A 13,914-nucleotide genomic window follows, 5' to 3' on the forward strand; every position below is an offset into this window, starting at 1 on the left:
CCGTCTACTAACAGGGTATGGAAGTTCCTTGGTTGGGCTTTATTGTCTTTCACACAGTACATAGTTGCGTTGCTTTGCCATTTTGAATATTTACGTCTATGTTCACTTAGATTGTCTATAGAGATTAGTCTATAATATAATATCTTTTCTCAAACTGTCCATGCTGATTTTGGTGTATCAGGATTGTTCTAATCATAAAAATTGCTTGTCTTTTCTTATTTTTCTGATCTGTGAAAAAATCGGTGTGCGAGAGATTATCTGGGCTGGTGAGTTTGGGGACAGGATCACTTATTCAGTTTCTTTAATGGTGATCGGCTTGTTCAGGTTTGCTGAATGATCTTAACCATGTTTTGTTAAATTTTACATTTAAAGAAATGATCGACTTGGTTTACATTTAAAGATTTTTAAAAATTGATTGTAATTAGTCTTTTTCATTCCTGGTATTGTTCGTGGCCTTTTTGTGTCATTTCTTGGATTGGTTTTGCCAGATGTTAGTTTTATTAGGGTTTTTGAGGAGCTCAATTTTGGTCATATTGATTCTTTTCATTGTTTCCTTGATCTTTTTCTCATTTTCTTTCTTTAGATTTACATGGTCATTTTTTAAGTACGTCGAGTCGATTTCTCATTTCTTCAGTGAAATGTAAACTGCATCTCACAAATTATGTATATGTATTTTTATAGTCATTCAGCAACAAGTGTAATTTCCATTGTGATTTACTCTTGACCTCGGGAGTTATTTAGAAGTGCATTTTGAAAATTTCTAGCATGTTTGGTTTGGCGTTTTATTGCTTGTTTCAAATCTAAATGTTGTCAGAGAACATGATCTTTAAAAAGATAATGATTCTTTCAAATTCCTTGTGAGTCAGAATTTGGTCTTGTAAATGTTTGGTAAGTAGTCTGTGTGGCTGAATAGATGTGTGTTTATTTGGAGCAGGATTTCATATATTAGATCTAACTATATTAGATTAAGTGTGATAATTTAAAGCTTCTATATTCTTTTTTCCTATTTGATCTGTTTCTGATAGAGTTGTATAAAAATCTCATACTGTGATTATGAATTTGTCTATTTCTCCTTACAGTTGCTGGATAAAAAAATCTGATAACTTTTGCTTTTAATAGGTGAATTAAATCATTTACACTTATAGATACTGATACGTTTGGATTTATTTAGAATATCTTGTATTTTTTGTGCGCCATCATTTTCTTCTTACCTTTTCATCTTCTCTCCACATCTTACAGAATAGATAGTTTCCTAATCTCTTTTTTCTTTCCATTCTTTTATGGTTAACCTGAAGTATTTAAGATACTAAATGAATATGGATTTTTTTTATGGAAAAAATGGTTACCTGTATTTCTATTCTCCTATTCATGATGAAAGCTTTAGTGTAAATTAATTACGCATTGAACAGGAACGGAAGAACACACCAACCCCATCTGGGGCCGTTTTGTCCATTTCTAACACACATGCTTTCCTCACACATGTTGGTTCGTTAGTTGCGGCATTTACATTCTTGCAACATTGCACTTCTTTCAGTGAGGGGTTGTAGATGGTAAACCTCAGTGTGTTTATGCGAAAATGTCACTTATTTTGCCCTAGTCTTAAGTGATAGCGTAGCTGTTTGTTATTTCCCTCGGGTCTTTGAAGATAATTGCTCCATTGTTTTCAGGCTTCTGTTGTTCCAAGTAATTTGTCCATAGCTGCTGGTAGATCTTACATTTGTCTCTGTCTTCTACACAGTACAGTTTCACTATGCTATACCAGGTGCTGTATCCAGATTAATTTTGATTTTTACTTTTAATGATTGTCTCCAATATTGCTTCTCTACCATGCTCTCATTTTTCTTCTTTTTGAGCCTTATTTTATTATGAGGGTGCTGGGGCCACTCATTCAAGTTACCATTCCTCTAAATTCTTTTTTCAGATTTGTGTGGCATCCTGGGTGAATTTCTGATCCTACCTTCCAATTTAGTACTTTACTACTTCACTCTTTGCCAAGTGTTCAATCTAGAGTGGCTCCTACAAATTACATTTTTAATTTCAGGGACAACATCTCAGTTTTAAGAGTCCTAAATGTTTTCTTAGCTCGGCTTAGTTCCTTCCTCACAGCTTCTGATAAAACTGCAATTCTGAATGCTTTTTTTTCAGCATGTTTTCTTGATCCCAAACCTCAGATCTACTGTAGTAAATGGGGCTTACCCTACAGGAGCCGGACTCCCCACAGCCACGGTCTAGTTCCTGTGCTGGCTCCCAGAAAGCCTGCAGTTTGAGCCTGGCAAGTGCCTCCCTCCCCACATAGTGTTGCAGCCTCTCCCAGTGGCTCTTGAAACTTATCTAGTACTTAAGCTTGGCTTTTTGGTTTTATCACTTTGTTCTGTAATTGACATGAATCGGAGTGGAGGGGGTTTCGAAGTGGGAACTCTATGATCCGGAAGTTCCCTTGGATGGCTCTCATAGGCCACTGACCAGCATGGCCGGGCCACTGAGAATGTGGGGAACACCCTGAGCCTACTTGAGGCAGTTTTCAGAAAGAGCCATTTAAATTTGGCTGAGGACAAATCTTTCTATCATGTGGTTTCTCACACCATTGAATCTTATTTCCTCATACTATTAGGGTTCAGATTTGCTTTCTATCTTGAACTACTTGGGGAAAGTTTCATAATGTCACTGTACCTATTTCTATATCTGTAAAATGGGAATAAGAAAGCACATACACAAACTGCAAAATCATAACCACAATAAGTTAACATCCATCACTTTGCAATATATATGTCAAGTCATGCTGTACATTTGTACATATACAGGGCTATATGTTTTTATATCAATAAAAATGAAACAAACTATTGAACACAAAAGGCTCTGGGAAGTTAAATAATACATTAAGATCATGTAGATAGGTACCGGCATATAATTTAAGCTGTTTTTATAATTAATGGTTAGAAGAACTTAATGAGAAAGTTGGTATTACCTTTTTAGATATGAAAATGTGATATTTGGGCTCGAGATGTGGTTACATAGAGGCGGTTTTTCTGATCTTTACCTTGAAATGGGGAGCCTACCCCCCTAACACAGCATGGTCAGTCTTATATTCTCCTTGTCTCTGAAAACATCCCTGAATTTTCACTAAAATCTATTTTTGCAGTTAATTGTCTCATGGTTTTATGTATGTTAGTTTCATCCTGGCTAAATAGGTGACTTAAGGCCAGGAATTTTACGTTCTACAACTAACTTTGATCCCTATCCAGGAGGGACACAGGTAAGAAAGAGCTCAGTATGTATTTATCGAGTGAATTATGATAAAACAACTCAGAAATCTGAATGTGGTCAATAAGCAGGAATACAACTTTTGAGGCAAAGGGCACTTACCCAGGTCTTCATTTCCATCGCCTGGTGCAAGAGGATAGTGGCGAGGGAGATGGTGTTGATGGGTGTCCCGAAGGTGAAGACGTCGATATCAGAGTCCTTGTAGGTCTGCAGGGGAAGAACAAACAGGCATCGTCAGACGTGCCTGTGGACCCAAGGCCTCGGCTTGGATGTGGCGATTATAAAGCATCCCTGAAGGCAAGTGTCAAGGGGAGTGAGTGGGCAGGGAGGAATGGGGAGAAGCTATCCTGCTGCCATCTGTGTGGAAATGATGCACAGAACAGATGAGATGAGGAGTTGACAGGGCTAGATAATTTAGAAACACATTTCACAGGAAGCCATGATGGGTATACAAGAACATTCGAAATGAACGAAGGAATGAATAAATTTACTGAGCACCCACCAGGTACGATGCCAATTGCAAAAGATACTTTTGTGTCCGCTTGCAAGGAGTTTATAGTTTACCTGGCAGGGCAAATGTAGTACAAATTAAGGGGGTAAATGTCATAATGGAGACAAGTACAAGGTACCCTGGGAGTACAGAAGGGGGGCTACGTCAGCTGAGACTGTAATAAGAGGAGTTGATCTCTTGGAGGGGGAAAACGCAGTCCAGTGAAAGGCCAGAACTAAGGGTACAATGTGGTAAGTCTGTTGAGCACACACAGAAGCAAAAGATTCAGCAGAAAAGACAAGCAAAAGCCTGGCAAGGGAGGGTACTGCAAGGCAGGAAATTCAAACAAAGCACAAATGTCCTTGCCCTCAACCCCCCATCGCATAGCAGAGGCCAGGCAGACACTACAGTTTGCCTGGTAGCAATTACCCCGCATCCTGGTTACCCGTCCCAGAAAAACACATATATCCTTCACTATCTAAATTCTCACTGTTAACTGGGAAACCAGATTTAGATAGGATTGGTAGCTTTGCTATCTGCATTCTTGCTTTTATTTTAAATAATGTTGTATTCCTTATTATCAGAATTTGCTGCCTTTACCTTGGAAGCACAGATATAAATCGTGGGTTACAAATTCGAATACCTTCAGTACTCAAGTAGGAAACAGTGAGTGAAGAAGGCCAGGAATAAGACAAGAGGGAGTGGTGGGGGCTTTGGCAAACTGGAGAATATGGGCTCTATCTAAAGAGTCTGTGAGTCACCTCTGGATTTCTGCCATGAGGGAAAAGTGATCCAGTGTAATGACTGCTTTCAAGTTTTCAAAAGCTGGCAGAAAGTAAAATGGATAAAGAGTTCTTTTTAGATATCTTGGGTTGGATGTAGTTCACAGGCCCCCTGTTTGGAGCCTCTAAAGTGTCCGGAAAGTCACTATTAGACTAGGATTTCATATAAACAGGACCAATTCTACCTTGTGATTTGTATGGTTAGAATGGAACTATATGACTTACCAGGTAAGGGATAAAGAAACAGATGAGGCTCTGGTAGAACGCATCCGCTATGGAAATCCAGAAAGTCAACGGGTTATAACACTGCAGGAAAGAATGCACCAACAGTTACTACCACCAGAATCAAGAATTAACACTGTTCTTTGCAAGCAACTTTATGTGTTGTTGGGGCAGACAACATGGCACCCACAGTGCCTTTTATCTTAGAGGCCATAGAGTGGAGTGATTAAGAGCATAGACCTGGGGGTGACAGACCTCAGTTCAGGTCCCAGCTCTTTCACTAACTGTGTGAACCTGTGAAAGTCACTAAACTGCTTTGAGAATTGGTTCTTCTTCCATAAAAAGTGAGTAAAAACAACACCAACAATTTCTTTGGGTTTCAAGAAGTCTAAACGTGATTGTGTTTCTTACCTTATAAGCATACGTTATTGTGATCTAAACTTGTTATCAAAATTAAAAATGGAATAAATACTTAAATGTTAGACCTGAAACCCTAAAACTCCTATAAGAAAACATAGGCAGTAAACTCTCTGACATCGCTCTTAGCAATATCTTTTTGGATATATCTGCTCCGAGCATGGGAAACAAAAAAAATAAATAAATAAATGGGACATCATACTAAAAGGTTTTGCACCGTGGAGGAAACCATCAATAAAACGAAAGACAACCTACTGAATGGGAGAAGATATTTGCAATGATACATCCAATAAGGGGTTAACATTAAAAATTTATAGACACCTAGGTTGCTTTCATATCTTAGCTATGAATGCAAGTAACTTAATACTAAAAAAAACCCCAACAATCTGGTTCAGAAATGGGCAGAGGACCTGATTAGACATTTCTCTCAAGAGGACATAGAGAAGGCCAACTGACATATGAAAAGAAGCTCAAGGTCACTAATCCTAAGGGAAATGCCAATTAAAACCACAATGAGCTAGCATCTTACACCTGTCAGAATGGATATCATCAATAAACCAACAAATAAGTGTTGACAAGGATGTAGAGAAAAGGGAACCACTGTACACTGTTGGTGGGAATGTAACTGGTGCAGCCGCTATAGGAAACAATATGGAGTTTCCCCAAAAAACAGAACTACCATATGACTCAGCAATTCTACTCTTGAGTATATATCTAAAGAAATCCAAAACACTAATCCAAAAAGACCTATGTACCCCTATGTCATTGCAACACTGTTTACAATAGCTAAGATATGAAAGCGACCTAGGTGTCTGTTAATAGGCAAATGGATTAGGAAGGTGGTACACAGAAACAATGGAATATTAGCCATAAAAAATGAAATATTGCCGTTTGAGACAATATGGATGAACCTAAAGGGTATTATGCTAACTGAAATAAGTCAGAGACAAATACTGTATGAACTCACTTATATGTGAAATCTGAAAATAAAAACCAAAATAAATGAATAAACAAAACAGACCCCTAGATACAGAGAACAAGCTCATGGTTGTCAAGGGTGGGGGGAGTGTGAGAGCATGGGAATAAAATTAAAAACACCTTTTAATAAAAAAAAACTTGGTAATATTAGAGATTCTAAGGTGTCTAAATGGCTCTTGAAAGGATCTCATAGACCAGGATCACAGGTTGCTAAGAGCTCAATGGCTTTGGAGACAAACCTTCTCATTCTGTGCTTTTCCCTAGGAGAAGTGAAACTACGGTTTATGCTTTTGCTACATTAGCTGCTTTTAATGTTAGATACTCAAGGCCATTATCCAGCCAGCACACCCATGGGAAAGGGACAATCAGAAGGGCCCAGGATGTGCATGTGCCATCACCACGTCGCCCTTGCCTGAAGTCCTGGGGGTTGCTCTGTTCTCCCATCTGGGTATAGCCAGGGCAGTCCCCACATTAACGGGCGATCTAACTAAGAAATCACTAGAAAGAAAAATACTCACTGGTCATCACCCTCAAGAGCAAATGAGAAACAGGCCATGAATGGGGAGCAAAGTTACTCGTCACGTGGGAGGTAAGTGGTGGAATGGTGCCTGGAACACTGGGCTTCTGACCCCAACACAGCACTTTTTCTCTGACATCTCTGGGGTGGGGTTGGGGGGCAGGGAGGTCAGAGAGAAGCCCGGGCCATCTCCCTCTGCCCGCCTGAGCCCCTTACCTCAGAGTTCTGGCCGCTCTTGTACAGCTCAGGCAATGCCAGGAGTGTTTCCGCAGAGATGTCCTTGTCAAGGACGCCGAAGACGAGAGGAGGCAAGGAGGTGAAGAAGAGATTGAAGAATATCATCTGCCAGTAATCGATCATGGTGGAGCCCGAGAAGCCGCAGAAGAACTGGTACCAGAAGAGCAGGTTGACGTAGCACTGTAGGCAGAGAGTGTGGCCTTGTGAGCGAGGACCTGTGGGCAGCTGGTCATCAACTGCTGCTTAAAGCCTCTGACAAGGCACGACACTGACTTGGAGCTTCAGTTTCCTCAATTGTGACGTGTGAGCAAGGCCTGCAGATAACATGAATCCTGATGCCGTCCCTACTGACTGGTAGGTACTACAGCTGACACACTTCAGGACCCTGTGACAGTCAGGGCACCACGATGGCTACGAGCACAGCTCTCAGAGGCAGAGAGGACTGGTTTTGAATCCCTAGTTGTGTCACTTACTAGCTGTGTGACCTTGGGCCAATTGCTTAACCTTTCTGAACATCACCTTGCCATCTTTCCGATGGGAAGAGTACTGCCTAGACCATGGCAGCAGCAATTAGCAGTGTAGGAAGAGGAAGGGTGATAAAAGACTGGACCAGGGTCAGGGAGCCTGGTGAGAAGATGACGTCACAGAAGGTTTATCTCACCGTACTTCTCATGGTCATGAAACTCAGAACATTTTCTTATCCACCCTCCTGTTGCTTTAGGCTTTCTAAAGTGCTTTCCCACTTAAGAGCTGCCCTTCTCCCCAACCTCCCCAAGGGGCTGGGTCCCTATTATTGTCTACCATATTGCGATGTGGCTGGGTGACTTGACTGAGGTCACGTAAGCAGCTGGTCTTGGAGCTAGGCCTAGATCTTCTCTACTCTGTGTGGCTGAGGCAGGTTTGTGTTCAAACTAGAATTCTCATTCTCTAACTGCTGGGCCAGCGTTATTTTGAAGAGGCTCTGTATTATTACTACTACTACTACTATTACTACTATTACTAATAAAAACATGTTAATATTATTACTATTAGTAACGCCAATAATTATTATTTGAGTGTCTATTCGTGCCAGGTATGTGATATTATAGTATATTAGTATATAGTATACAGTATGGGCAACATACATAATTTGTCCCAACCTTGTAAGATTAATACTATATTAATATACTTTGATGATAATGTTACTAACTTTAGTCCAGATGAGGAATCTGAGCCTCTAAGATGCTCAGTTACTCCTTGCCCAAGTTCAGAGCTAAAAAGTGGTACAATCAGCACCTGAGTTTTCATACCTTTTTCTCTTTGACCCCTCTCAAGCCTTCTCAGTCTCAACCTTGGAATAATATCGCAATCACGATGCTGACTGAGCTTCTTCCAGCCAAAGAGCTCCATCCTTTGGCTTTTCTGCCCAGATGGCTAGGGGGAAATTTCCTGGCTCTGAAGGAGATCTGTCCCCACCCCACACGGCTGTTAGCACCTGCTATCATCATTTCATCATTGCCATCATCTAGTTTAATCTGAACACATGAAGCATTTACTATATACAGGGCGCTGTTCTAAGCACCTCACACACATTAACTCATATATGCACATAATAACCCTGTGAGTTAGGCAGTGTCTCCATGTTACAGATGAAGAGACTGAGACACAAAGAGCTTAAATTAATTGCTTAAGGACATATTGCTATTAAGTGGCAGAGTGGGGCTGGGATTTGAGCCCAGCCTGGCTCGAGCTCATGCTCTGAGCCCCCATAGATAAGTACTGCACTTTCTCTCATGGTTACACATGTATGCAAAGTTCTTAGCACGTGGTTGGTACATAATAGGTTCTCTGTAAATGGTGGTGGATGTTACTGTTGGTAACTTGGTACCAAGCAGTACTGAGTACCAAGGAAATAGTACAGAAATCTGTGGTGGCGTGGAGAGCTCTGGGAAGTGGGTGTCACAGAGCGAGCATTAAGCTCCTTGCCCTACACCACACACACCATCAATACTGAAGGGCTCCAACTCAGCCCTGGTCAGAGCAATAAAACAAACACTATGAGCTTCGATATCTTTGACTCAGGTTCCCATAGAGATGTCGTTACTGAATTATAATTTAATGTTTTTATTCAGGGTTGTTAGAAAAAAATGGCTACTCTATGGAAGTTAATTTTCATTTCCTACAAAAATGCCATGGAAAACAAGTTCCTGAAGGTTTCTGTGTGACCTTTTTCTAAGAGTTTGCTTGACAAATTGATCTTTGAATTTAGATTTAAGGGAGCATTTTGTTTTTTTTTTTTTTCCCCAGAGAACTGCTCTGCTTGTTTGAAGCAGACATTTAATACTTAACATCTTATCCCCAGGTCCTGGTGCAATTAACTTTCCTCTCTACGGTTCCTGATCCACGGCCTTCTATTTCCTCTCTAGCTTCCCCATTGCCTTGGTGTTTTCACTGTGAGTCATTTCGTTGTTCTAGCCCCGTAACACTCATGCCGGAGTTTTGACATTAAAGAGCGTCTTCGTCCTCCGAGGCCCTGCTAGGACCTTGCCGACTGCCCCTTCCTCTGCCCGGCTGGAGTCTGGGCACCTTGTAGGGAGAGCACTGGACCTGGTCTGGTGATGGCAGCGCTGAGACTGGGCACCTGCTTCTCCTCCCAAGAAGCTCCAGTGCAGTAATTAATTCATTGTGCACGTTTCAGAGCAGGCAGAGTTTTAATCCTCTCCGAAATTGGTTTCGGATGTGGAAGTCATAGTTCTCCACCCTCTAATTGCAATGGGGAGATAACGCAGCGTCAGGATCGCAGTTCCAAGCACAGCATCGGGCTGGAAATAAATATCATTTGAGCTCCGAGAGCATGGCTGGCTGGAACGTTTCCTTTTCTATTTCAAAAATTTAATGCAGAAAGGAGGCTGTGCTTATTCAAAAGAACGATTCCTTTGGAAGCCAAAAAAAAAAAAAAAAAATTGAATGGAGGCATTTTTAATTCTAAGTAAACAGTCTCATGCTCAGAGTGAGTTTCAAGTCAAATTGAGTGACTTTGCATAGGCTTCCTGAAATATTACCACCAATTTTTGGCCATGCTGATTATATATATGTGTGTGTGTACACACGTACACACACACACACACACATTAAACGCTGTGTAAAAATGCTCACTCCTGAGCGAGAGTGAACTTCCCCAGCAGGACAGAGAATGGAACAAGAGGGAAAAAAATAAAATTTTGTTCTGCTATGTGGCTAATGTGTTTTTCTTCCATCACCCTGGTCTTAATCTTTCCTCTTTCTTCATGCAAATAGGAATGGGTTCTATTTGGAGATTTGGAGAATTATTCAAAGGTCCTTGAACTAGATAATGACAAACTCAGGCCCTTGTTGCCTTAGTCCAGCGCTCTGACTTCTCCCTCCAGCCACTAACGAGGGGCTTTCAACCAAGAGCCTTCGACAGCTTTCACGCCTCAGCCGGCGTGTGCCTGATCCGCACCCTCAGCAACCAGACAGAAATGAACGTATGTTTCAGGAGAAACAGTCATATCTCCCCATGATCGTTTGTATAGTGCTACGTGCATTCCAGAGCTCCAACACTAAGGCCACCGGATAATACCTGTAGGGACAGAGTCACAGTCTCCTCATATTACTGACAAAACCGAGGCTCAGAGAGGCGAAAAAAACATGGCATCCTGGAGGCAGGCAAGACTGAAACCCAGATGATCTCCTCGCTCTAAACATTTTTGTTTCGATATTCAGTGTCCTGACGCCTGTGAACTCCCTGCTGGGAAGTGACATGGAGGGTCTCAGGTGGAAACCAAGGACTCTGTCTTAAATCCTTACTTTCCCAAGGGGTGGGGGTATGGCTCTTGCATTTAGGTGGCTCTGTCTGGGGAGGAAAGCTAAGAGAAATGTCACACTAGTTCTTCAAATCCTTCTCTGCAGTCAGAAAATAAATCTCGTTTGTGGAGCCCCTCTAAGTAACAGCAGCAGCAACAGTGATGGCTAACTATGGGGTAATTACATGCCAATCACTTTATATAATGAGCTTTCATTTACTGTTCATAGCAAATACACGAGAAAGGTGCCATCACCAGCCCCATTTTACAGAAGGCAAAACTTAATGGCTCTACCCCTTACCAGACACGGGAGCCTAGACCCGAACCAAATGTGTGTGACTCCAGAGTCCATGTCTGTAACTACTCATGCTCCTTCTTATGTGCCAAGTACTTTGCATACATTACCATTCCTCACAGTAATTGCACAAAATAGGTAGCATTAGCCCCATTTTATCAAAGAAGAAATTGAGGCCCAGAGAAGTGCATTGTCACAGTTCGCGAGGGGCAGTATCGGGCTTCCAACTGCAGGTCAGCACAACGCATTGTCATGCTGAGACCCTTTGTCCACCACCGTGGAAAGAGTTGGTTCCCGGCAAAGACTTCCAGGGCCCAGGTGGGAGGTCACCGTGGGCTACTCACCACGTTCTTGTAGAAGTAGTACACCACCATCCGGGCCAGCCGCGAGTAGCACCAGTGGCCGTGCACGAGCAGCAGTTTCTTGAGGTGGCTGAAGCGGGAGATGGCAAAGTCGCTGGACATGACGGCCTGAGAGGGCGAACAGAGACCTCGGCTTCAGTCCCCGCTACCAGTACCAGTACCAGTGTGCTAGGGGCTCCCTTAAGGGCGATCTGCACATGGGCGGGTCTGAAAGACCCTCTGCCATTACTCGGTGCCCTTGCGGGGGCTCCTTGGACTCTGACTTCCCATTCTCTCCTCTGGAAAATCTAAACCTCACGAGACTCCAATAAGGGCAGGCCAGGAGGGGACAGTGGTCTAGTTTGGCCCATTTCCTTTCATTTATCCAACAGGCATTTATTGTGGCCCAGTCTGTCGGGCCCCATGCTAAGGAACGGGAGGGCAGGGCCTTCCGTGCAAGTAGTCCTCAAGCCTCAGCCCATGCCCGGCCGCTTCCTGAGCAGGCCATTCGCTCCACTCTCAGACGAAATGTGTCTTCTGCCCTTGGGGTTATTCAGAACAAGACCCAGTTCCTAGCACCCTTTTAAGAGTATGAGGTTTGGACAAGCCTGGTTATAAATCCTGGTATGTATTTTGGTCAGGCTGTTTAAACTCTCTCTGCCTCAGTTTCCTCATCTGAAAAAAAAAAATGGAATAATCATTCCTAATGCACAGGGTTGTGGTGATTGTTAAAATTGGGATAATACCTGTAAAGTGCCTAGTAGAGTACTGGCATAAGGTAAATGTTTTTTCAGCCAACAAATTTAGGCAGTGACTAAGGTCTGCCAGACACTCAAAAGGTAAATGTTCTTTCAGCCAACAAATTTAGGCAGTGACTAAGGTCTGCACTGGTGGTGGGAATAGTTATAAATGGTTCAAAACCACAGCTTGAGGCCTGTTTTAATAGGAAGCATTAGCAGCTATTTAGTATGCTTCTTCCAAGCCAGATTTTGACTAAATCCTTTACACTATTAAAGTGTACCAAGTAATTTATAGCAGTCTAACCATCAGGACAAACATGGCAACTGAAAAATGTCATCCAATGTTCTCGTACCTGCCACTGTTCGTGGAGGGAGTTGCGACTTTGGCTGTGGGTGAGGTTCTCGGGAGGAAAGCATGGGGTAGCCTTCCCTGAATGGCTTTAGGACACAGGCATCACCAGCTGTCTGTGAAAAGCCAAGAGCCCTTTGACCTCCCTGTGTTCTGCAGGACGGGGCAGTAGGGAGGTGGTGATGGAGGTTATGTACAGGCATGGAAGCCCCTGACGTTCAGATGGTAATTCTGCAGAGCTCTCAGGGAGAAGTTCCCCCAACACTTCGAGGAACGCCTTAACTCTCCAATAAGGATCAAGGAGAGTAAGGAGGAAGCAAGGACAACTGAGGGGACAGTACCTGCATGCCCTCCTGTCCCGATATTCCTATCCCGACATCAGCAGCTTGAATCATGCTTACGTCATTTGCTCCGTCACCTGAAAGAAGAGAGGCCATGAGGTATTTTTATCCCTGATCCAGCTGCTGTGGGACACTGAGAAGGGTTTTGTACCAGTGGTTCTAAAGTGTCCCATTTGTACCTAATTGAATCCTTTTAATAGTGCTCTGAATAGTCCTACAGGAAAAGTCAACTCCTACAGTATTTGGCTTGAGAGATGTCTTTTCTTCTTCGGACAAGAAGACCTAATTTTTCTTGATCATTCAATAGATATTTATTGGGTCCTTTTTCTAGGCAGAATGTTAGGTATTGGGAATGCAATGGTAAGTGTGACTTGAGCAGTGGTTTACAATTTACACAAAAAGCCTTCACAAATGTAACAGTGGACTTTACCGAGGAGCAAATGGAGAATCTGAGCAACCTGGGAACTCACTAAGAGTATTCTACCCAGTGAAGGAACCCGGGAAAATGGGCACGGAGATCTTTGATTCCAAAGCTGGTGTACCTTCCCCAGCTCAGTATACCAGAAAATACTAACCATGTCAAAACAACTGGGATGTTTGGACAGCTACATCATCAGAAATTGTCAGTGGTGTCCAAGGACAGGGACGACATTCAGTTTTGTTTCTGAATATAGAAAAAAGGGTTGACTAATATTTTGGTAGAAGCACATTTAGTCACACTGAGTTCCTGTTCAATGAACTAATTCAGGAAATAGAAGGTTAAGGCCAGCACTGTCAAACAGGTTTTTCTGTAATGACAAAAATGTCCTGTGTCTTTACTGTCCACTATGGAAACCACTAGCCACATGTGACTATCGAAATGTGGCTGGTGAAATTCTATTTATTTTTGATTTTAAACTTAAATACATAGCTACAGAGAGCCAGATGGCAACTGTTTTGGACAGCACAGCTCTATACCACAAGGCCTTTCCCAGAAGCCTGGCTCTTCCTAATGCTTTTCTTTCAGACTAGAATTCGGCAAATTCTTCTGTAAAGGGCCAAATAGTAAATATGTTAGGCTTTGTGGGCCAAGAAGAAAAATTGAACAACTGTCATAACATTTAGAAAATTAAAAATAATCCTTAGCATCCCTATAAAAACA

At 42.3% G+C, this 13,914-nt stretch overlaps 1 protein-coding gene across 1 annotated transcript in view; it reads right to left on the reverse strand.

Annotated features, from left to right (window-relative positions):
* Positions 1-13,914, reverse strand: part of ATP10B (ATPase phospholipid transporting 10B (putative)) — an 86,397-nt gene that overhangs the window by 8,911 nt on the left and 63,572 nt on the right. The window contains exons 16-20 of the mRNA XM_006906481.1: positions 12,774-12,850; positions 11,347-11,472; positions 6,884-7,084; positions 4,759-4,839; positions 3,364-3,468 (exon numbers count right to left, since the gene is read on the reverse strand). Of these exons, the coding sequence (XP_006906543.1) occupies positions 3,364-3,468; positions 4,759-4,839; positions 6,884-7,084; positions 11,347-11,472; positions 12,774-12,850 (590 nt within the window). The remainder of the gene's footprint in view (positions 1-3,363; positions 3,469-4,758; positions 4,840-6,883; positions 7,085-11,346; positions 11,473-12,773; positions 12,851-13,914) is intronic.

The sequence above is a fragment of the Pteropus alecto genome, unplaced genomic scaffold (assembly GCF_000325575.1).
Source record: "Pteropus alecto unplaced genomic scaffold, ASM32557v1 scaffold40, whole genome shotgun sequence".
Lineage (NCBI taxonomy): Eukaryota > Metazoa > Chordata > Mammalia > Chiroptera > Pteropodidae > Pteropus > Pteropus alecto.